Raw genomic sequence first — 24,993 nt, forward strand, 5'->3', positions numbered from 1 at the left:
TATTGTGAAGTAAGGGATAAGTTGTACTGGGAGAACTGGAGTGAATCCGAGAAATGAAACACGTTTTACATTTGTCAGATATATTAAACTAGTGTGGGACTTCTGAAGCACCTTCTCGGAGTTCTTGCGTCTCCGTTCAGCTGACTCTGAGAGCCTCAAGCTTTAAATTGAAGAGACAGATGGAAAAATAACAGGAAAAGTCACTTGCCCTTTGTCTTTGTGCACAATTCTGTTTCTTCAATTTTTGCTCACACCAGCTTTTAGGAACTGTGTTACCAAACAAGGAAATATTCTGTTGGATTTGTATTCTCCACTTTCACTACCCTAACAGAGCATAGTGTATTTAGGAGAGGAAGGGAGATTCATGCCAAAAAGAGATTTGTGTTAGTTTAATCGTTTCCACTGATTTCACCTACCTTACAGTGTTGAATCTGAGAAAATGTATGTGTACTAACGGAGGAGGTGAAGGTGTTGATGCAGAGAGTAGAGTATACAAACAATAGGCAATAATTCTGAAAATGTTGTAAAGATGTCCTCACCTTTCCTGTAAAGACTTTGACCACAAGATATGGAGTAATATGGAGAAATACATGGAAAATTAATAAGTTAACATGTTCTCCAACTGTGATTCAGTAATCAGCTAGAGCAATACATTACCACTCAACGTGGCCAGAAGCCAATCTGCAAAGAAAAAAAAAAATCAGCTTCAGATGTCAGACTACAACAGTCTGACGTATGAAGCATAGGTTTATTCTTTTTTAAAATCACATATCCCTCAATAAATGATGAAAGCATTGAGCCCATCTTCCCAGAGAAATGTAAATTTAAACAGATGAGAGCTAGAGAGAACACATGCCATGGAAGAAGGTATTCTCAGGTAAGTGCAATACTCACAGCACAAAGGCGCCTGGTTCTGTTTAGATTAAAAGCACAGTCTGCTTCTTCCTCTTAGTGTCAGATTCATACCAGCTGCCCTTTAATATGTAAACTAAATAATACATACTGCAGACATCAGCGAGGAAGTGTGAGATGTTGGGCTGAGAGAAAGATCTTATATCTTCTGTGAGATTCATAATTATTTATTTTTTCTAAATTATTCACATGCAAGTCAATGAGATAACTCAGTGAGAGATTCAGTTCGTCTTTAATCATGTCATTGTTCTTGTTTTGTGAAAGACAAAACCTTTTTTTTTTTTTTTTTTTTAGAAACCAAAGATTAAATAAGGACACACAAAGACACAATCAACTCTTGCTATGGCCCACTCAGAAATACTCAGATACTACAAATGAGAGACTAATCCTTTAAGCACAAAGATTACACAGGATCATGAACTAAGAAAAAGGGATTTTTTTTCATCTGAAAACCTTTTCTGATAACATCTCCCAAGTCTCTCTAAATCAGATACTCAGGAGATGTTTAACATCACAAACTGAAATAAAATTTTGAGGTTGCAAAAAGGCGGCAGTGGCAAGAAAAAACTCCCTTTTAACAGGAAGAAACCTTGAGCCAAACCTGGCTCATATGGGGGACCCTCCTGCTGATGGCTGGGCTGGGTGAAAGGAGGAAGACAGGACAGCTGGGAAATTTAAAAACTGCTTCATTCCTCAAGATCAGCACTCAGTTTTGCCAATCAGTGCACAAAGCCTGTGTGTCATTCAGGCGTTACTTTACTGATTTGGAGGTTAATCTTAAGTCCTTGATGCTCACATTCAGGAGCAAATTACAGACCTGTGGACTATAACAAGCTTGTGTCAGTTCCTTGAAAACTGCTGGCTCCTAAGGTTTCCCCCTCACTTAACCAGCCCTAGTTAATATTGCATTCCTTTTTAACACATCATAAGCACTTTAATGAAACTAGAGGCAGCATCTGCATTGTACAAATTCTGCCTATTGTAATGGAAAATAGTAACCATTTGTGATTATCCTTGGGTGACCTTTTGCTCTGGAAGTAAATAAGCAACCACAAAACTGGTTTGAGCCAGTTCTGCCTCCAGCTACAATCCTGAGAGACCTTGAGGTAACAGCTTGTTCATATACACTGTTGCATAGCTGTCCCACTGTTATCATACCATACCATGAGTACTCTGAAAACTAGCCCTGTAGGGCTTTTCTCACTGCAGACTACTTGTTACTCTGTACTGGGCGCGAGCCTCTTTGCAAAGACGAATAAACAACCCAAAAGGCCTTCTCTCAAAATTTTTATTCAGTCTCCTCATAGATTATACACTTTTTTCCAGAACATTATCAATAACACGCCACATTTATTGCTTGATCTTACTGCTTCCAGATTGTAAAGTTCTGATGTGGCACTGTAACTGTTACCCCAACAAATGGTTCCTACTTATTATGTGGTTGACTGTATTGATTTTTCTTCAAAGTAGAATGTAGGTCTTTGTACTGATTTTTAATAGAGACGGGCAGTAAACTCAGAAACCATCTAATGAAAGATGAGACGAGATCAAAAGGGTTGAGCACGAAATAAGCTGACATAAGGTTTGGACCTATGCAGGGGTTTTGGGGGATTAACTGCAGCATGTGTCTACACTTGCATGTTATTTAACATAATGTGAATTTCATGCTGCCGTAGCCAGCAGCGTCCATGGGGGCAGATGCATAGTCAAAATGTTCTCCTATGACATATGGGCCTGACAAAAATAGGCATTAGTAATTGTTTGAGTGACTTTTTTTTTTTTTTTTCAAATCATGGTTTAATGGCTTACAAGGATTTTATGTTTTAAAAGATGCTTTAAATGTAAAACTGCAGTACTGTATAATGGCACATTTTAGAGACTGTTCTTTCTCTTAAGTAGTGATCATGAGATTTTCATTAAAAAAAAGTTTTTCTAACTTCCCTTGGCCACAATAAATTTTCAGCATGAATTAAAATATTTTGGAAAATTGACCTTTGTTTCGCATTGAAATGCATGAATATTACTGACGTATTCTTTTTGAGATATCATGAGAGCAAGCATGTGAAAGCACATTTCACTGTTAGAGAAGCGTTGACTGGAGAAAATGAAATTGTTTTGGTTGTGTGACTCAGCAACAGTGTCCGTCTTGTGGCTCAGTTCAGTGTATCGTGTGTCACTTTTTTCATACTTTTGCTTGCAGTGCAGCAGCTTTTCATTCAGCCTGATGGAGAAGTTGTTGGCTGGTTTCTTTGCACTTCAAGTGCTGTGTTTTGCCAGTGGCTATCCCACTGGTGCTCCCACTGGTGCCTGTGAGGATATGTTGCCTCGCCACGCAGGGGTACAGCCTCAGCCCTCACCAGCTCCCTATTCTGTTCTCACCAACACCAGGATGTTTCAGCCAGGCAAGCCCATCACAGGTAAGGTGTCCATGATTGCTTTCAGAGACGATACAACTTCACACTAGGGGAACTTAAATTTACCAAATGTGGGATTATTTTCACAGGTACTAAAATTGAAAAATCTTAGTAGCTTTCACTTGAGCTTTATTACACCATTGCTGGTTTGAATCAAAGTGCTATTAACAGTAATGTTTAGTTTATTAATCTTATTCTGGGGGATTTTGTGCTTGAATGAACACAGAAGTCACTGGACCTCTCAAACTCTTACATTACTCTGTTCACCTCTGTGCTCTGTTGGGTTTTCTGTGATCTTCTCGTTAAACCATAAAGTTAATTTTGATGTTGATACAAGGACAGTGTTTTTACATGTTAAAATAAAGCAAAGTGACAATGATATTTTGTCCACTTTGGTCTAAGATTTTTAAATAATTTTTGTATTGTGTCAAATGAGATCAGTACACAATAGCCAGTGTTTTGTTGTGTTTTCCTGCAGTGACTATCACTGGACCTGAATACAGAGGTGTGCTTCTGGAAGCTCGAACAGGCAGCAGCACTAATGCTCTGGGGAGCTGGCAACTTCCTCCTCCAGACACAAGGTTTCTTGAGGTGACTCTCTGGAACTTTGCACTCCAGCTAACATCAACTGTTAAAGATAAAGGAAGGGACACACTGTGTATGTTGAGGATAGAAACAGCTGCAAACCTACAACTACAAAATATTACAGATGTCAATTCTCCAAACAAAAAAGACTTTGCACCTTCTTATGCCATTATCACGTTTTTTTTATGAGAATTTGCAAGCAAGATGAAGCAGTACAAGTGGAATTAACCAGAGAGGTTGATAAGTATAAATGTTTTATGTTCATAGTGCACCGGGAATCCACAAGGTGCTGTTACTCACTCCAACACCAACCTGAAGGGCAACACCACTGTATACAGATGGATACCACCTAACTCTACGAGCCCTGTCTACTTCATGTAAAGCAAAATACTTTTTCATCTGTTCTTACCATTATAAAAACACGAACCCACTTAAAACTAATATTTGCCATGGTCTCATAGGACACAAAACTCTAAATTTCCGTTAAATCAAGATTTTATGAATGGATGAAATTTGCTCAATAGCATTTCCCATAGAATGTTTTTGGTAGCAATAACACATTTTAGAATATTCCCAAGGTCCAAATGTTGCTTTTTTTGCTTATCAGATCTCTGCAAAACTTATTCAGTGTAACTACATAGCATATGTAGTTAGAAAATATGTAGGAGAGAAAATTAATGTCTGTACAAACTGGATCGTCCATTATTTGAATGAATCACAGCCACAAACATGTCCTCAGTATAATGCTGTCATTTTTCAGGGCCACAGTAGCTCAGCAGCGCACAGTCTTCTGGGTTAATGTAAAGTCCACCACTCTGACCAGAGGTAGGTACAGCAGGGTGATAAATCAAAAGTAAATTTGAAGGGAGAAACGTTTGTGATGATTTGTCCTTATCTTCTGCTTCTCAGAGAAACCAGTGGGTCTCGGTTTGGCAACGGGTGCAGGTGCCGGAAGGGCTGAAGAAAAACCTCTGCTTCTCCTTGTGATATGTTTTCTGATGTTACAGGTTCTGGGGTGAAAGAAAATATTTCCTGCAATCTATTTTGCAGTTGCTGTGTATGACAAATCACAGAAACCCTTCTGACTATGCTTTCAAATTATATGTTTTTCAGACTTATGGCCTTGAGTCGTGTCCCTGTGAATGTCGATGATTTTTCAGACTTTGCCCTAAACATGGAGCCCCAAACCGTTAGAGCACATAGACATTACTGTGGTCCCTACGCTTCATTACATAAATATAATTTGCCTCGTCTCTCTTAAATCCGTTCGCTCACCGTAGATATAAATTTTAAATGAACCTGAGCTGAAAATGCATCACACCATGTTGTCCCTAGCTTTTATGGTGTGTGTTCTGTTATATTTAAAATATGTGACAAAATCACGTGGATGTCTGCAGAGAGAGGAACTGGGACACCTTTACAGACCTGAACTGCCATTTGAATCATTTCAACGCTTTCAGTAAAACACATAAAAAGTTTCTAAGAGTAAGATGTGATATAACACGACACAGTAAATCTGCTGAGTCACTCCCACTTATATTATATTTAACACTTTACTTCAGCATAATAAAATTGTATAACAACTGGAGGGCTACACTCCTATTCCCTTATTGTACGTGATATCCACTGAATCCCTGCAATCTAAACTAGGACAAAATGTGCGTTGTTACACAAGTTAGTTCTTTATGTTGTTTTTGGATAATGGATTGTTATCAAGCTTTCTGTTACTGATTTTTTACGACCAGACTTTTGGCATTTATGTGTGTTTCACTGATGATCAATTAAATCTGTCACTTCGCATTAAAAAAAACTCCATCAAATGAATTGTACTCCTTAAATGTTGGAAAGAGAAGGTGAGACAAAGAGAGAAAGACATATAGTAGATCAACAGAAAGAGATGGATGGGAAATCCAGAGTCCTACTGTGGTGGTTTATTATTGACTGAAATTCATTCCACTTATTGAAGAGCATGTGATGACCTGCTTTTTCCACATCGTTTGATATATAACCGAGATTCCCAGTATGGTGGTTAACAGAAACCCAGGCCGACACTAAAGAGGCTTAAGACACGCATTACATTTGAGATTTAAAGCTCTATACCATATCCATAATTTCCTGTATGACTCATGTTTCTGTGCCCCGCATGCTGTTGCACCTTGTAACATCAGCGCCTAAAACCAGATGAACAGGTAAAGATCTGTCCTCGTTTACTAAAGCAGAGGTAGCTGTGTTTTTATCTAAAACCAGTTTTAGGTGAGGAAATGTGCATCTTTACATTGATCACCATGCAGTAAGTGATATCTAAGGCTGACAGCTCTGTCTAAAACCTGATCACAGACTCTTGAGTAAATATGGAACAACCTCACCATGACAGGAAGTTCAAATACAAAAGTTTGGTTTGCTTTGAGAGTGTTCAATTCTTTCAACACCTCCAAAGCAAAACACACAAAAAAATCTGTTTTTGTCATTGAAAGGCACATTTTTAATTTCAATACTCCTCCAGTATGATGTGAATAGAAAGTTTCTCCTGTTTTATTCTTGAGTTATTCTTGAGAGTATTTATTGTACATGTATTTATAGTAAATATAGTAAGACACATCAAGTAATGTACTTGTTGTATCCCTAGATTTTAGTATGTTTGTTTGTCTGCAGGATGCCTCAAGAACAGATATAGTTATAATGTGGTGGGGAGCTGGGGTGATCAATTTTTGATGGACAATTTCATCAAAATTGCGTGATAGGAAAATTATGTTTTGATGCTAATGGTGCTCTATTGCTCTATACAATATCTGTAACTTGTTTGCTATTGTGTTGTGTACATATTGATCTCCAACTGACTCATGTACCAAAGGACGAATGCCAGGTCACAGGGCCAGCACAACTCAATAATAATTTGTCTCTTTCCACTGTGGGCCGAAAGCCAACTGTAGCTTTAAACAGTGGGTTCAAACCCAGGACTTAAGCACCAGCACTACCAGCTGGTTCAATAGTAATTGACTCATTGACATGTGGAATACTGAACTCCACTGTGCAGGCCATGCTCTATGAATTCCACAGCACTGATGTGTTTTTCCATCAAGACAAGGTCATTTATCCGAATAGCATGGAGTGAAACAGGAGGAAAACTACAGATAGTTGGGACTCCGAAGATCAATTTAACAAAGTTTTGGGGATGAAAAGAAATTTTCTTTTTTTGAAGGATGCTTCCCATTCTCATACCTATAGCAGCAACAAGCAGATTTTACTGCAAAATTGTCAATCAGAAGAAAGATTATGCTGAAAGATGTTTCTGTGTTGATAATATGTTGTCAACCACCAGGTCTGTTAGGTCTTCTGGAACAGGCCTCCTTGTGTTTCCACAGGAAAAAAAAATAGCAAAGCTACAGCACATTTAGCTCTTTTTCGTTTTATCTTTAGATTTCTAGAGACCCTGAAATACTCCTGAAAGATTAATTCAAATTAACGTCTAATAACATCCATGATTAATTAATTGTTTGAAAATGTGTTTTTATACAGGCACACACACACACATATACATGTGGAGTATCATACAAGTTCTTATTCTAGGGAGATCAAACACTGATCCACATGCATGCACAGTGCAGATTAAGGCTATCCCTGGCTGTGGGGGGCTTAGTTGGTATCACTGTCTAAGCTCTACATTCTTCAGCTCCCTTTATTCCCTTCATCTCCTTTTATCAACATGTCCAACACCATAAAAAGCAATGACCAGCAGATGTGGTATGCTTCTGACCCTTGTCCTGCGGGCAGTCATAAGAATATTATTCAGAGCAGGGCTTTCTCTTTTCCCCATTTGCTCTGTGAAAATGATTAAATATATACTATACCATATATATACTATTAAAAATTGATTAATAACAAGTCTTCTAATTGTCTTCTAACTTTCTCAGATGCACCTGGTGCATCATTGAAACAAAAAAAATCCATTTATTATAAGATGATGGTTTCACAGATGTTAGTTTTTATAGTGTAAGTTATACATGTGTGGACTATATTAAATATACATGTCATACAGTGCTCACAGATTCCTTTTAAATTGTTGATGCATATATTTTATATTGAGACACTGCATGGTCATGATATTACAGAATTTCTACAAAACAACACAAAGGGTAAACAAACTGGTCTTAGATAGTACTGGTTATTATTATAAAAATTACATTGCCACAGTGTGTGTGTGTGTGTGTGTGTGTGTGTGTGTGTGTGTGTGTGTGTGTGTGTGTGTGTGTGTGTGTGTGTGTGTGTGTGTGAGTGTGTGTGTGTGTGTGTGTGTTCTGGATCACAATGTGTGCCCTGAGAGGCAGAGTTATGGTGAATCAGCTCTGTAAGTTATGAGTGGGAAGACCAATTAGTTGGGCTGACTCCATGAGTGATCTTAAAGAGTCTGTGCTTGTTTGTGACACGATGTCGCAGCGCAGCGTGCACCATTCGGACAAGAGAACATGCACATCTCTGTGCAGCACGCTTGAGTGCATGCATGCATGCAAGAGGTTTCACAGAGACTAGTCAGCTCACAGAGATGACTGCTGTAATGAGCTGCAGACTGGCAGGAATTAGTAGGCGTGAAAGATGATGTACATGCATCATCGTGTGCATGTCTGGTTTATAAAGTCTGAGTTAAAATGGCTGTTAATACTCGTAGTGTTAGTGAACATCATGTCTGTTATGTAAGAATCTGGTTGGTAAAGGGTTAGGGCTCAGGGCTGGGCCATATTATGTGAAGAGTGGGTAGGGGGTGGGAGAGAGAGAGAGAAGGATAGATGAGGGAGGCAGTGAGTTTGAGGAGAGAGGGAGCGAGTGAGGAAGAGAGAGAGAGCATGACAAGGGGGGCAGGGTTGAGAGAACAACACCAAGCAACATGGTACATTGAGGGAGAGGCACATAAAGAGAGAGAGAGCGAGAGAGAGAGAGAGAGAGAGAGAGAGAGAGAGAGAGAGAGAGAGAGAGAGAGGATGAGAGGGATGAGAGGTTAGGAGTTGCTAGTTGGCAAGATAATCAGAGACAGGCCACTGATTCAGAGCTTGGTGCACAGCTGGTGTGATGGGTGAAGAGGCTGCAGGCTATCACTGAGTGGACAGACAGTGACAATGTGTAACGGGTGTGGGATCTAATGTACTGGACAATATTATCAACTCAATAATCCAAGAATCAAACGGGAAACATTTGGACACTACAGGTGGAAGACAAATTTTGGAACTGCAGACCAGAGGGGAATAACAGAGAGGATGCTGCTTCTAGAAGTACACCTGGAAAAAAATTGATGTGTCAACAGCTGTGGACGTCATCAAGAATCTAATACTACTGGACAAAGAAGTAAAACAGGACCTGTTGTTTTTTCACATTCTATATTTATCACAGATATATTCCGAAATAATGTAACATTGACAACTTTATCATATTTGGCATTATAAAAAAAAAATCATTTTATACAGATCACCTTTTTCATTCTTCCAGCTTTTTCTTCCAGTAAACATATGGACTTGGATTGCATTTGACATTTCACATCTTTATGAAGTGGAAATCATCTGTTTGTTTGTTTTAGTCCTGGATGGATGATTCATGATGGGAAGAACAAGGCTTGCCTTCTCCTGAAAACAATCAGTAAAGTGAAACTTGATCAATCTAGAATTAACGTAGCTTGATCTAAAGAAGATACTGTAGATTGCCATTGCGTCTCTTGTGCAAATGATACAACTATGGAGGCCCGACACAAGCAAAGTGAAGTGGATTACAAATTGGTAGACCTATTGCATCCTGCCAGGTTGGCAGTCCTGATGAGGTGTTTGAACCATGCGGTCCATTGAGAGCATGGAGCCAGAGAAAGAACATACCCAGAGCAGCTTCTTCAACAAGGTGGATGTGCCTGACCATGCTCACTACATTGTCGCTGTATTCGTCTTTGTCATCGGGATCCTGGGCATCACTGGCAACGCTCTGGTTATGTTCGCCTTCTATAGGTGGGTTTGTGTGAGTGGTTTGTTTTCCCCAGAATTTCATTTTGAATTACTGTTTGTGCCTTTTCAGTAGATTTAGTCTGAGAATTCACAAGCCAAGTTTTATCTGACTCTATTAGCCTTTAGCATTTTTAACAGGGGACTCCCTTTTAATCAGAACCCTAAGGAGATGTTATAATCACTCAGAGATGTTATGATCTCATTGAGCACTAAACAGATGGGGAGACTGAAAGAAGGGCTAAGCTGTGTGCATGACACAATACCAGTGCCAAAATGCTGTATGTGTGCAGGACTGTAGGCTTTGGTTGTTAGAAATGATGTGGGAGACAAAATTGAAATTAAACTTGAGAGTTTCTTGCAGTTTTCAATTTACTGCAGAGTCACAGCCATTTTTGTCATGTCTTTTACTCTTCAGAGGATCAAGGGGGTTTCCAAAAAGCTGGCGATTACCAGTAAAATAATCTTTGCATCTTAGTGTCCGGGTCGAAAGATCATCTTAGTTGCATGGCAATGAAGTGAAACGTAGTGTTCATAGGATCAAATCTGTCCTGTGTCCTTGAGAAATTGTGTGAACAACTGCACAGAAAAAAATATTGGCTGCTTTTTACATAAGGGTGAACTTTCCCTTGCCTCTCATAGAGCCAATATAGTCATGAGTATAAAATCGGCACTGAGATCACATCAAACATCTGTTTGTATTTTCACCTAAATTAAATCGTTTGTATGCATTTTTAGTACTCTGCAGTTTGGGCTCTTCAAGACAAACAGTATGATAACGCTTGTGTCTTCGAATCGCACAACTGTTCTGGAATAGCCTGTACAACAACATACTATATGATAAAAATGTCCATAAGCGTAAACAACTGAAACAAACAGCTGTGACTCAGACGGATAACTGCATGAAGGTATTGTGCATTTCACTATAAAACAAATGCTTCATGCAACTTAAAGCAATGTGAAATTCACACAGTGTATTTAATGTGACATGCAATAGATAATGGTAAAATTAAAGGACAATATCTTTTAATATTGTATGTCATTCTGCAAGATGACTATAAAAATGTAAACTTTCTTTGAGAAGTCAAGGATGGAATATGTGTGTTATGTGTTGTGTAATTTGGACAGCTATTGACCACTTATTGTGCTACTGACAACTGTTTCACAGAAACTGGGTCAGCGAGAGAAAGTGTGTGTGTGTGTGTGTGTGTGTGTGCGTGCGTGTTTGTTCTGGGGATTGTCAGGAGCTTTTATATTCCATCTGTCCATCACTGTTGATAGATTAGATGGGTCCTCCATTGTGTTGTGCTGAAGATTTGTGGTTACTGAATCAGAAAAGCACATGATGTTGTGAGTTCTGAGAAAATTTCACACACACATACACACAGGGTGAGACAGAGAGAGAAAGAGATAATTGTCTTTCAAGCAAGATGTCACCCGATATGATGATTTTCTAGGAAGTGAATGCTGCAGTAAAATGCGCACACATGCACAGATACTTAGTCATAGATACAATGGCTGTGAGCTGTGATATAATAACAAACACACAAATGTTCACAGGCATAGGAAACCAGATTATTTGGTGTTCAGGGAAGCTCAGGGAGCAGCCACTTTTACTTCAGAAGAACACAGACACAGAGTTTAATCAATAAAGAGCTGTAGAGGCAGACAGCAGGTCAATATGATCAAGCTGGTATGAATGCAAGTTCACACAGAGTTGATCAGTTCAACAAAGGCCTTATATCTGATTAATTCCAGAGGGCAAAAAATTAGTATATTGTTTATACTAACTGTCCCAATTCCCTTCTTTTCCGTGTGTGTGTGTGTGTGTGTGTGTGTGTGTGTGTGTGTGTGTGTGTGTGTGTGTGTGTGTGTGTGTGTGTGTGTGTGTGTGTGTGTGTGTGTGTGTGTGTGTGTGTGCAGCAACAAGAAGCTACGCAGCCTGCCAAACTACTTCATCATGAACTTGGCAGTCAGTGACTTCCTCATGGCTTTCACACAGTCACCCATTTTCTTCATCAACTGTCTCTACAAGGAATGGGTGTTTGGAGAGATGGGTAATTCTCTTCTTTGGTTTCTAATACAGTGCACTCTGTTCAGTGCTTCTCTGAAGCCTCAAACACAGTCTATATTTTTTAAATCATACTTTTATCAAAAACCCATTAGATAAAATTGCATTCTGCTGCTGAGTCGTTTATATGTTTGCATGTGCTCCTGCCCTGTAGGATGTAAGATGTATGCATTCTGTGGTGCCCTGTTTGGCATTACCTCCATGATAAATCTACTGGCCATCTCCATCGACCGCTACGTGGTTATCACCAAGCCCCTGCAGGCGATACGCTGGAGCTCCAAACGAAGAACAGCCCTGGCCATCCTCATGGTCTGGCTTTACTCTTTGGCTTGGAGTCTGGCTCCTCTAGTTGGCTGGAGTGAGTTTCTTTTACCTGGTCGCCTATTTTTGTCATGTGACATTCTACAAGAAACAGCCAAATAACCTGTTCTAGTTTCCTTAACGGAGACAACCTAGTAGGGATTAATGTAACTAATCCTCATTGATTTACCTGCAGTAACATAATTCACATGTGATATCTACTGTACCTCAGACATGACATTAAAATAAGAACAAAGTGCGGAACCACTGATGATTTACCTGATATTATATTTCATGTAACTTAAATATATATTTTTGATGTGCTTCTACTCTTCTAGGCTCTTATATCCCTGAGGGCCTGATGACATCTTGTACATGGGATTATGTTACTTACACACTGGCCAACAGGAGTTACACAATGATGCTGTGCTGTTTTGTTTTCTTCATTCCACTGGGAATCATCTTTTACTGCTATCTCCTAATGTTTCTGGCTATAAGAAAGACCAGCAGGTACTGTACCTCTTATCGCTGTGCATTGTAAATTATTTTATTTTAGTTTTTATAATTTCTTTCTCTGGCAACTTGAAGTTTCCAGTATGGCATGAATAACTTGAAATTTGTTTTGGGATCTAGCTTTCTCTTTAACTGCCCCCTACGTCCTGCTCCACCCACAGGGAGGTAGAACGTCTGGGGACTCAGGTGAGGAAATCCACCCTCATCCATCAGAAGTCCCTCAGGAGTGAATGGAAGTTGGCGAAGATCGCCTTTGTCGTCATTGTGGTTTACGTTCTCTCCTGGTCACCATATGCCTGTGTCACACTGATTTCCTGGGCTGGGTAAGACTTATTATGTTTGAAAATTTTTTTGCTGGTGCTTTTATCAGTCTGTCAATATCTGGTGTCCCCAAGGGGAAAATTTGGTTTGCAACCAGGAAAAAAAACAATTTATGATGGTTTTATGTGTGTGCTTATATGTTTTAGATAGTATTTTAGATGATATTTCTTCTTCTTCATGTTAAGCATGTTCTGAAGAACACTGACTTTTTAATATATATGATGTATTATATATATTTATTTATTTATTTTTATTTTTATTTTTATTTTTATTTTTTTTTTCAGTACAAACGTTTAATGCATTGGAATGTAAATGGTTTAAGCCTGCAGAGACTATATATATATGTAACCACCCACTATTGTTGAAGTAATGGTATGGGCAACGTAACCTGGTTGTGTCAATTGCACTACTTACAGACACAACACACAGACAATGGTCCCACCAAATGCGATAGGCATCTCTGTAGGAACAGTCCCACCTGCCACCTGATAATGTTACCACTATCTTTCTTTTCCATCTTTCCAATATTAACTTCACAAATTCTCTTCTTCTTTCTTCATCCAGTCAGTCACAAACTAAATAATAACATAAATGTATCTAGAGATGTTTTGCACTATTCAGCTGCATCATCTTACTCTGTATTTTCCACTAAAACAAGGCTAAATGTAATCATATCTACCTGCTCATGAAAAATGTATCTACATGCTTCAAACCATTTATTGTGTATACAAAATAGAACCAGGCTTGGTATAAGAAATATTGAGGAAACTTCCTGGTGACTTCCATGCTACATACATTTAGTGGCAATTTAGGTAAAAATCTCCCCAAAATGGCGCTGAATGTTCTATTATATAATGTTGTGTCAGTCAGAAGCCAAGTACCCCTGGATGAGTGACATACGACAGACGGTGAAGTTGCTAATCCAACCTATCAAACATTCATTAAACCACATGTCTCTCCTGGGACATACAGTAGGACGGGATATAGTTATATAACTTTGAAATCACATCTTTTCCCTGCTCATTCACAGGGGAAAGGTAGTCTTGCACACACACACACACACACACACACACACACACACACAGAAGCACACACAAACACACACAAGCACACACAATCAGATGGACTTAACTGCCTCTCTGTGGCAGCTGGCACATTTTGGCTAATCCCTGACCCAAAATGCCCCTTCATTTTGTAGCAAAATACAGAGTTAAAGGAGAACTTTTTAGTCATGAGGGTGGGCAAGTTGTGTTGTCACTCTACAAACAAAGACTCCAAAATGAACATGACTATTTCAAACTACAGTGAAGGAAAGTTTTGATTCTGTTGTTCTGTCTCATCCAGGCATGCCAATATCTTGTCGCCATACTCCAAGGCTGTCCCTGCAATCATAGCAAAAGCCTCCACTATCTACAATCCTTTCATCTATGCTATCATACACAACAAATACAGGTAAAGGATGACTCCGCTAAACTGTGTTCACCATGTCTGTCTTTAAATGTGTGTCATACAGCAGTTACATATATATACAACATTTAATGTAAAAATGATTCAGATAAATTTTTCACATTATTACAAAATTGTAGTTATTTGCAATAATAAATGATTTCAAAACAACTTAAGCATACCCATGTTGTTCTGTACTCATTAGGATGACTCTGGCAGAGAAATTTCCCTGCCTTTCGTTTCTGTCTCCTACTCCTCGGAAGGAATGCATCTCCTCCTCCATCAGTGAGTCCTCATTCAGGGACTCCATCATCAGTAGACAGTCCACAGCGTCAAGGACACACTTTATTACAACTTCCTCCAAGTCCACAGACATGGTAATTGTATATAAGATCATTTCTACCTCTGACTTTTGTTAGTATTTTAGATGTCTTGCTCTTCTTTCCACCTGTATTAAAAAACAAACAATCATGGAATTGCATGGAACTATAAATGTCTAATTTTTTGGAATTTGGATTGGAAATGAAATGTGGATTTCCACAAATTGATCACTGATTAGAATTCATTTTCATGATTTTATATCTGCTCGCATGAGTTAATAGTTAAATAGCTAAATGACAAAAGCATGCAATTGCATTGATTACAAGGTATCATTTATACCATGATATAAAGTCCATGTGTGCAAGTCAGTTCTCCTCAGAAATTTTTGAGATAGGCTTAATATAATACAAAGGGCGAATACATTAACATCTGAATCTGATGACAGCGGGTATTTCATGTGTTCCATCAGATAAAGCTAAGATAATTCAGATGAACATATAATAATCTCATAGATATTGAAAATAGATCTTTATTGGGTAATTGTGGCTCTTCTTTGACACCTTGTTGAAGGGGGAAATTATTTTAATATTTTGTTTGACTAAACTTGACCAACACCCTCTTATACATCTGTAAAAATGTAAAGGTCATCACTCCAGGGCTCAGTTCAATTACACTCAATCTGTTCTGTTCTTTCCTGCAGGCATTGAGGGATGTAGAGATGGAGCCTTTGGGAAGGAAGTCAGGTGATTCCCTCAGAAGCGTGTCGTCATATAGTCAGTCTTGCAAAGGGAGGTCCTCAAAGGAACAATCAGAGCGGAAGACTTACAAGAAACATGCAGCAGAGAAGGTGAGAAAACACAACATAAAAAGGTGTAAAATCATTCAAAATGTTTTTTGGGTTGTTGAAAAAACTGCTATGATCTTACTTTTTTCCCATGTGAGCTTGGAGATGTTTGGATCATGCTAATTTTGTTTGCCCGCATTCACTTACACATCATGCATTAAGGTTTTGCAAAGGATTTTGTTCTTGTGTGTTTGTGTTTGAATTTTTTTTCTTCTTTTGAACTTTTTTCTTTTTCTTCTTTCTTTTGGCTTTATTTTTGTTTTTAACATTACTAGCATCCATCTGCCATGAGTGAGTCATCGAGCACCTGTGAGCATGAACTGGTTTCCAGCTCTCTGACCATCGCCACTCTTCCCTTACTAGTTCTTACCAGGAGACGCAGCCAGAGTCTGACCAATGATATTTCAGGTGCTGGGGAGGAGAAATTCAGCGTCAGTGACAGGCTGAACAGCCACAAGAGTGACTCTTTTGATTCCCTCAGTTTCAGAAAAATCCCATCTACTGATCCCAGGTCGCCTCAGGGTGTTCCACGCATAATTGTCATCAGTCCCACTTCTGAAAGCAGCCTCATCAAACAGGACAGTGTCTGCTTGGAGGAGAGTGTTGAGGCAATGGAGAACAATGTATTTGTTAGTCTAAACTTCTCATCAGAAGTCTTTGAGGCAGTGGAGCTACTGTCTTGACAGGCTGGACTTCAATACTTACCCTTGTACTCTTTTCCATTAAAGCTATATTTATTACAGTTTCAGACTGCAGATCACACCATACTCTTCTCTCTGGGCTCTTACGTGCTTATATTGGCTATGGACAAAGTATTCATCCACTGAAATTAATATTTTACTATCTGTTTCTGAGTTCTTTGACTCATCCTGTGAATTAGCGTTATGCCACTCTATTTCTTACATAAGTGGTGTGCAGAGGAAAAGTTATTATAGCAAATGAAACAATATGACCTGGTTCCTGGTATTCAGTGAGCAGTCTGCAGTATTTGTCAGACTTGGCAGAGACAGGGGCACCCTGCGGGTCCACATGGGTTGTAGCATAGTTTTGTTAGATCCTTCAAAAATGAAAGGACAAGTGTAACAATATTTTTTCATGAGCTTGGGGTGCAAGCTTGACAGGCTGATTTCTTAGTTTAGCCATTCAAACTAAGATGAAATCGTGATATAAAATTTTGAGCTAAAGTGTTTGTATCTTTGTTTATTTGGGCCCACATTACGAAGTCTCCTCTGGAGACTGAAGAGAAGACATTTGCATGTGAAATTATACCAATCTAGCTGGGGATAATGCTCATCTGTCTTTTTCTTACAAGAACACAGATAAAATTGGGTGAAGGAGCAAAAATGACCAAAAGAAGCAAGCTTTCTGTTCCTTTGGAGTCATATTACCACAAAGAATCTGATACAACAGCTCTGAGTAAGGAAAGCAAAGCAATAACTTTAGGTTGTGAGGATGTACTAAAAGTATATAAAGCATATACAGTGTATTCAATTCTTGTCTCATGGTAGTAGTTCCTTTAGGCAGTGTGGACCTCTCCAACTTTTCACTGGCAGCGAGACAGTGGTGTAATGAAAAAGTGAGGCTGTTGATATTGGTCAGAAGGCTGAAGTGGGGTCAAATGTGTCTCATAAAACAGTGAACTTTCTACACTTTCTTTGTGGTGACTTTTAATATGACTTGCTAATTGTGTGGACGTAATTGTGCGCTTTGTAACAAATGACTCACTGCTCCCTCAAACTATTCCTATTCATAAAAAAAACATAATTGTACTGTTTCTGTTGCTTGTGAATGCTTCAGTGTTGTTGCCAGTGATGTGAGTGAGCATGTGCTTTCATTGTCCCATTACGGGAAGGAAGCACCGGTGAAGTAGATTTATATTACCAAATACTTCAAGCTCAAAAGTAGCTCTTTTGCAAAAGGACCAATGTGGCATCCTCACTTGATTCACAAAAGTGAGCGTGAACAAATGTGAATCGCTTCAGGTGTGATGGCTGTATCATCTGCGTTCTAACATTTGATACTTGTGTTTCTGTTGGTTTTTTAACTTTATGCACAAACACAGTTGGAGTCATATTTTCTCATGTTAGTTCATGTGCTGATTAAACATTTCTGAATCCAACTTTTGGCACAATTTCTTTACTTCATAAATATCTACACATAAGTAGCAGCTACAGTATGGGTAAAAGGCAAGATTGTTGCTCTGGCTAATAAACTTTGCTGTTTTATTGGAAGGTATGTCCAGTCCTAATTAAACAATATGACAGTGTCCCACAGCTGACAATAACTGTTTGCATACAAGAAGATATTTAAATATCTTCTTGATCACTAAAGGGTTGTTTTGGTTCTTTGCTCTTCATTCAACTAAACATGTGAAAAACACGAGCCATCAGAGGAAAAAGATGATTTATACTGATGAAACTGAATGTTTGATGTTGATGTATCCATGTTTTGCATCTTTATTTTGTTGTTATGCTCCATAAAGTCCAATAGTTGCATATTTCAGAATTCGGAGGCTGAAGCTGAATGTACATTGAACTGTCATTAGTGAGTGACAGTTGGTGCAGCTAATTTTGGGCTGGAACTGCCATATGGACTAGAGGAGAGCAGGAGAATAAAAAACCACCTCACATGGCTCACTGAAGGTCACTTGGTTAGTTATTTTTACATTATACCATATTAAGTGCTGTGTGTTAGTTTTTATGTTCAATTAAACAGACTACATGGGGGAAGTACTGTTAGTGTTGTTGTAGGGGCCGCAGCTTGACTATTCCTCCCTCAGTTTCAATGGTACTGGATCGATCTTTTTTGGATAATGTCTTACCAACATGACAAATTAAAGCTGACCATTCTGAACATTTTTGACAGTACTCAAAAATATTGTTTTATTTGTTTTGGCAACATGTTCATCTGTCACTTTCTTTCACATTGGTTTGACGGCTAACACCAAGGAGGAACCACCTTCCAGCACTCTGTAAAAATACAGCAGGTTGTTGACACCTCAGAGCCTGTGGGGTGAACCAGTAAAAATGGTTTCTCTTCTACAGAGCCTAATTTGGAGAAACAACTTCTCATGTGAAATTAATGAATTATGCTAAAATAAATAAATTATAATTCTTTCCATACTGTCATTGTCAGCATTATCAATGCCATCACTAAGGGTCCATTTCCTTTAAGAAGTATGAGAACACCCTGTCAGCAGACCTGTAGTAAAAATCACAGCAGACTTCACTTACTTACTTATTTTACTTACTTACTTGTAGACAACAGTGCAGGCTGAGGTAAGTCCTCTTCTCTTCACTGTGTCTGGATCAACTCCACAGAGCAAAGTCCTTTTCTTTCCCTCTCTTATGGACTGATCATATGATTATTATTTATCCACAATAACTTTTCTTTGATGTATTGTGGGCCAGTTCTGTCACATGTTTTACATGCAACATTGAGGTTTGCGCAGAACACAATTTTTTCCGCTGAATGCTCTTTGCTGTCGTTTCATGTGCTGCTTTCTTTTCCTTTGCACTGCTGCAATAATGTCACAATCCCTGCAGGCACAATAAAGTTTATGAATTCATTTTCAGCACTGAACGTTTGCGGCCAGCTGAAAACTGCTACTGCGTGAACAGAAGGAACATACTCATATTTTTTTTGAGTAAGAGATAGATTGACCAGTGTAATGGCACCCTTTACAGGATTTTTCTCAGCAGACATTTTGCGTGACACACACACAGCTGTGATAGACTGGTGACCTATCTGGGATGTACCATGCCTTTTGCCCAATATGAACTGCATGGTTTAAGACCACTAAAACACTGGTAAAACACACTATAACAAACCAAGTGTACAAATACTGAGCAGTATTAATCCTGGTTATTTCATATGTAATGACAGTAAATGGCCACTAGATGGATGTAGGGAATCATACTTCTAAAGGCTATTCACCCACTGTGGAAAATGGCACTTTCTTTCTTTCTTTCTTTAACATTTCTAACTTCCAATTTCCAGGGAAAGTAAAAATTTTTTTAAATAAAATGTCACATTAACTCACAATAAGAAAATATTACATGTTCATCTTTAAAGATTCACCTGTCAAACAAATCCAGACAACTGAATCAGATACTTCTTCTATCATCATATTGATACTGTTTTTGTAAGAGCCTGGACTGACAGACAAGAGACTACTTATTATTTGGACCAGATTTTGAACATGTTTTAATATCTGTAATATCTGTAATCTGTATGTAATACAACGTGTGTCATGAAAAACTGACTGATGCCAAATTGCAGATGCAGTTGATGAGACTGTTAATAAATTAAAGATAACGTTTTGAAAAAGACTGCCATCCAGTCATACAATATGGTCTTGTGAATGCTCTTCTGTCCATGCACCCAACAAATATGACTGACAGATGTGCATGAGTGCGTGTGTGCGTCTGTGTGTGTGTGAGAGAGAGAGAGAGAAATTACATCACTATGCAGGGATGCACAAGCTCGCAGTGAAACCAATGCTGCTCTCAACTGAAACTGGAGATACACAATAAGCAGTTACAAAGCATAACTGATTTCTGATGTAAGTTATACCTGGAGACTCATGTCTACACCTACGCGCATGCGCACACGCACGGACACCTGTCAGAGGTTTCTGTCCCAGAATTTAGAAGTGGTGGCTTCCTGTAAATGAACAAAGGGATATTTCATTTAATATTTGACTTCATTCTTGTACAACCGTGACGATGTAAGGTTTAACAGAAGTGGGCTAAGTCTATTGGATACACTTTTTAAGGGTCTCCCTCCCTCACTGTGTAAGTGCATTTACACAATATAAAACCTTTGAAATCAGGAGAAATTAATTTCACGCTGTGTTGAACCCGCTCTCTGGCTGAGTGCGTAATGACGTCGCTCCATTACTGAGGGGACCTATCCCACACAGGGCTCAATCAGTGCATAGAACAAACGGAAACCGGAAAGGACGCAGATCACTAACAGGAGAGCGCGACACGGTGAGTAGTAAATACCTGCTTAACCCCCCCAAACACTGAACCCTTTTTCTACCTTCACGCATGTGTTCGTTTTTGTTGTTTATTTTTGTTCGGCTGCAGTTTTTCTAACTGTCTTTTGTTTTCTCTTCATTTTGTTTACAATGAAATTCAGTAGTTTTGTTCGACGAGTTATGAGGGAACGTTTGGCGAAATTTTATTTATTTATTTTTAATTATAAAGTAGAAATACCACAATTTTGCTATATTTTGCTATATAACCCTAACCCTAACCCTATATTTTGCTAATATTTTGTTACAAGTAAAAGTCCTGATTTCCTAAGTAAAAAAAAAAGTACCCTTTATACAGCCAAACGTCACTGTTAGGCTACATTTAAATATGTTTTGATATACTTTTATTATTGATGTTTGAACTTGTGAGCACCATACTTGTGGTTCACGTAATTCACTGCCTATTTTATAAGCTCATTATAGGTTTTTAAAATTTTCATCAGCAAACTAACTATAGCTGTCAGATAAATGTAAAGGAGCAATAACAACAATATTTACTCCTGAAATACAGTGAAGCAGACGTTTATTCTACTTCAATACAGTAATTTAGTACTATAAATGTACTTAGTTACTTTCCACCACTGAAAAAAATATCTGCTGTGGCTGTAAGTAGCATGGACTTAAACGTGGCAGTCACTGTCATGTTTTGTTCCTGATGTTTTTCCTTATTGTACATAATTCATGTATTAGTTAAAACTGCTGTGACACACACTTGATATAGTCTGTTGTAGCACTATCAAGAAGTGAATCTAAGGCTATCTTGAATTGTTATCGCGAATAGATGAAAAACATGAAAGATAAAGGAGTGTAGTGCACATGGAGAGAAGATAATGTAAAAATCAAGGGTGTAGGAAGAGTGTGTTGGGGGCAGGGTGGTATTGATGTTTGGTCATGCTTTAGTCTGTGCTGAATGGGACAGATGCTTTGAACTCCCCTTGAGACCCTGCTGATACTAAAGCTCTGCCTCTGGTCACCAATATATGGACCAGGATTATTTACAGACACGCATTGGCTGAAGTTGCGTTGAATTGTGAGTAATTTGTCTTTCATCTTCAGCATCACTTTCTTCTTTTCTTTCTGTCAAGTCTTGGATTTAATCTGGCCCATTTCACCTCTTTTTTTTTCTTTGAATCCTGTGTTTATTTCTTCCCTCTTTTTCTGTAGTCAACACAGAACAGCTGCTGTCTACTAGAGAGGAAGGAAGTGAAGCACTGCAAAGGCACAGAGGTCTTCTCAGTGCACCACATATGTGCTATGTATGTGTGTGTGTGTATGTGGGTTTCTCTGTTTTGTCTATGCTTCTGGGTTTACGGGTGCATATTTCCCTTAAAGTGTTAGGAAACACACCATCCATGCATAATTCATTATCCACCAAAGCCTGTGTCATGACATTGAGGCTGATATAATGAACGCAATCTGAATGAGGCATATCCACCATGACAAGTTATGACAGACTGTTAGGTCACAAGACTCCAGGCATTCTGAGATGGCAATATCACACTGAGTATGGATGTGATATAATCAGCACATGTTTCAGAAGGTGTTTCTGGGCATTTGAGTTTTATCAGGGATGAAATTTATTTTGGTCATGTTGCCGTGGTTAAAATTATATGTCTTTCTGTGAGTCCAAACGAGACTAAAGCTTTGTCCCAATTATCATCTACAATATAGACTATACTAACATATTAAATATGTGCTAATTATCATGCTGTTTGGCAGTTGAAATGAAATTGAAAAACAGGAAATGATAATAAATTTGTTTCAGTGGATGTCAATTATACCACAACTTAGCTACTGTCGATGTCTCACTTGGAAACTTAACAAAGAAAAACGAGAAATGTTTTTCCAAAGACTTAATAATTCATTTTTCGTTTTCCAAGATGTTCCTGGAACTGTCTCTCCACTTTCCGCAATTTCTGTTAATTTTTCCATCTGTGAGTAGCAGCTCCAGTTCTGTTATGTATTGCATTGTGAGAAAATTGTGTATGTATGCCATACAAACTCAAAACACATAGATGCTGCAGTGTTTACTACAAGACTCAGTTCAAAAGTACAGAATTTGTGCAGAAAACATGCTGATTTTGCTCATCCCACCAGTTGTGGGGCTACCAGTGAAAAGACTGCACTGAATCTGATGCTTCAAGAAAGCTCATGGTTTATTTTCTGGTGAGTACGAATGTGCTCATTTACACACATAATTGATCTTTATTTATTTTGTTAAAATGGAAATTTATCCCTGATGACGGTGCTACAAAAAAGGAGAGGTCAGTGATTGTTTATCACTCTGCTTCTAAATAAGAGGTGGAAGGAGCAATTAAGAGCAGCTGGTCCCCAAAGTCTTAAAGGTTGGATGGTCCCTTCTGTGTTGTGTGTGTCCCTGAGGCAACATTGCACTTGGCTTTTAAAATGCTTCTCTTTGATTGACCCAGACTTGACCCAAGCATTAAGCAAATGTGTGTACATTTGTGGTCTGAGAAAGAGCCTGTGTGTATGTGTGTGTGCGCTCCTGTGTGCTCGTGCCTCTGTGCAGCTGAAGCCAGATTTTTCTCAGTTTATCTTTCTTAGGATGGACAGTCGTTCGGGCTGAGCTATCTGTCTCCCTGTGTGTTTGTCTGTCTATCTCTGTCTGTCTGGTTGGCTGGTAAGCAGGGAGGAATATTTTCCACTGTGAAAGCGAGCAGTTATAAACAGTGACTGAGCTCAGACAGTAGATGCAGGCTTCTGATAATAAGCTCTTCTCTGGATTCCAGGCATGCTCTCAGTATTTCTGTATTTTGGGACAAAATGTGAAACTAACTAATAATAACTTGTGACTTTCTGGGGTATGCCTCCACATGTGGTTACACTGAATTTTAAAGATTTACAGCTGAGGAGAGCATCACATCTTGTGTGCATCAAATCAAGACAAAATCATGTTTGCATACACTTGATTCCACATGTTTACACTTAACACTTTTACAAGCTGTGCCCCCTTCCTTGACCAGAGCAATGGAAACGTAATCTTTGCCCATATATAAAGCTATATATGTATTACTTGTGTTGCTGGTCTGTGTGCCTTCTTTTCTGCTTCCCATTAACATGCATTTGCCTTCTCACTCTCAATCATTAATTTCAGTATATCTGGATAAACCACATGGTTTATGAAGCCAGTGATCATCCCATAAGTTTAAACTCTTTGGGAAAGAAAAAGCACTAACCATAACCCTAATAGTGCAGTATTTACAGAGATGGGTCGGGGGATTAGTTAGGCTTATATCAGTCTGGAGGGGTCAGACTGATTAGATGGCTAGCAGACAAATACTCTCCCCAATATAAACAGCCTTACATATGTTTGTCTGTCTACCTGTGGATAAGTGCATATACACCTGTGAGTGAATTAATGTTTGTATACATAGTGATTTGTGTGATTATGGAGTTTTTAGTTACTCTCTGTGCCTCCTCACTGTAGGCTATTTAGGCTGGCATGCTGCCCATTTCCTCCGTATTCATCAGTCTAACTGAAGGAGACATGAAAATACCTACAATTTCCACTCTTCTATTTTCCACTAAACAAAACGTCCTTGCCAAGGTCTTTTGAAATCAGTTATTTATATCAGCATGCATTAGCTTTGTTATGATCTTGCAAGGCAGACTTGTCCCACTTGTAACATGAAGTAACTTCTACTTTTTACTTTGATTTTAATTTTGAATATTTAAAATTTGACTGAAATGGTTTTAAAGAAATTTGGAATTGATGCCATTTAGATCACAGCTGTTGTGTTCAGTTTTGACCTGAAACATAATTTATACCCAAGAGAGATTGTACATATGTTATGTCCCTTCAGTCTGTAAGCACGTGTGTGTGTGTGTGTGTGTGTGTGTGTGTGTGTGTGTGTGTGTGTGTGTGTGTGTGTTTGTGTGTGTGTGTGTGTGTGTGTGTGTGTGTGTGTGTGAGTGTGTGTTTCTGTGTCTGTGTCTGTGTCTGTGTGTGTAGGCAGCTGGCAGAATAGGGGGTGGGTGTCCCCCTTTTATTCACGTGGATGATGCATTAAATGTCATTTAGAGGGGCAGATTATCATACCATTGAGGGGTGGAGCTCCTCTCAGGATGTGCATGACTGTGTGTGTTTGGCCGGGGGCTGCTAAGCAGTGATCATTAAGCATGTGGAGAGGTAAGCATATGGGGACTGGAATAGACCATTTCACAGAACAAAGGACTGGCAGGGTGTCTGAGGTTTTGTGCTATAGCACACTTTCTATTGTTAGTGTTTGATA

General features: G+C 38.8%; 2 protein-coding genes across 2 annotated transcripts; both read left to right on the top strand.

Moving 5' to 3' along the window:
* The first annotated feature begins 3,136 nt into the window (after window positions 1-3,136).
* On the top strand, window positions 3,137-4,930 carry si:dkey-251i10.2 (uncharacterized protein LOC562682 homolog). Its single transcript, XM_041042908.1, has 5 exons — window positions 3,137-3,329; window positions 3,805-3,917; window positions 4,179-4,288; window positions 4,672-4,736; window positions 4,821-4,930. The coding sequence occupies exons 1-5, from the start codon at window positions 3,137-3,139 to the stop codon at window positions 4,928-4,930; spliced, it is 591 nt and encodes a 196-aa protein (XP_040898842.1).
* A 4,792-nt stretch (window positions 4,931-9,722) lies between these two features.
* opn4xb (opsin 4xb) lies at window positions 9,723-16,382 on the top strand. The gene is made up of 9 exons (XM_041042303.1): window positions 9,723-9,889; window positions 11,807-11,940; window positions 12,109-12,312; window positions 12,593-12,764; window positions 12,929-13,090; window positions 14,433-14,540; window positions 14,740-14,911; window positions 15,556-15,702; window positions 15,975-16,382. Exons 1-9 carry the CDS (start codon window positions 9,723-9,725, stop codon window positions 16,380-16,382), a joined length of 1,674 nt encoding a protein of 557 aa, XP_040898237.1.
* Window positions 16,383-24,993: the final 8,611 nt, after the last annotated feature.

The sequence above is a fragment of the Toxotes jaculatrix genome, chromosome 7 (genome assembly GCF_017976425.1).
Source record: "Toxotes jaculatrix isolate fToxJac2 chromosome 7, fToxJac2.pri, whole genome shotgun sequence".
Classification (NCBI taxonomy): domain Eukaryota; kingdom Metazoa; phylum Chordata; class Actinopteri; family Toxotidae; genus Toxotes; species Toxotes jaculatrix.

Bases quoted from the DNA above. Each gene is read 5' to 3' on its own strand.
- si:dkey-251i10.2 (XM_041042908.1), top strand. From the start codon at position 3,137: ATGGAGAAGTTGTTGGCTGGTTTCTTTGCACTTCAAGTGCTGTGTTTT. The intron at 4,289-4,671 runs GTAAAGCAAAAT...GTCATTTTTCAG, and splicing joins ACGAGCCCTGTCTACTTCAT to GGCCACAGTAGCTCAGCAGC. The intron at 4,737-4,820 runs GTAGGTACAGCA...TCTGCTTCTCAG, and splicing joins GTCCACCACTCTGACCAGAG to AGAAACCAGTGGGTCTCGGT.
- opn4xb (XM_041042303.1), top strand. From the start codon at position 9,723: ATGCGGTCCATTGAGAGCATGGAGCCAGAGAAAGAACATACCCAGAGC. The intron at 14,541-14,739 runs GTAAAGGATGAC...TGTACTCATTAG, and splicing joins ATCATACACAACAAATACAG to GATGACTCTGGCAGAGAAAT. The intron at 14,912-15,555 runs GTAATTGTATAT...TCTTTCCTGCAG, and splicing joins CCTCCAAGTCCACAGACATG to GCATTGAGGGATGTAGAGAT.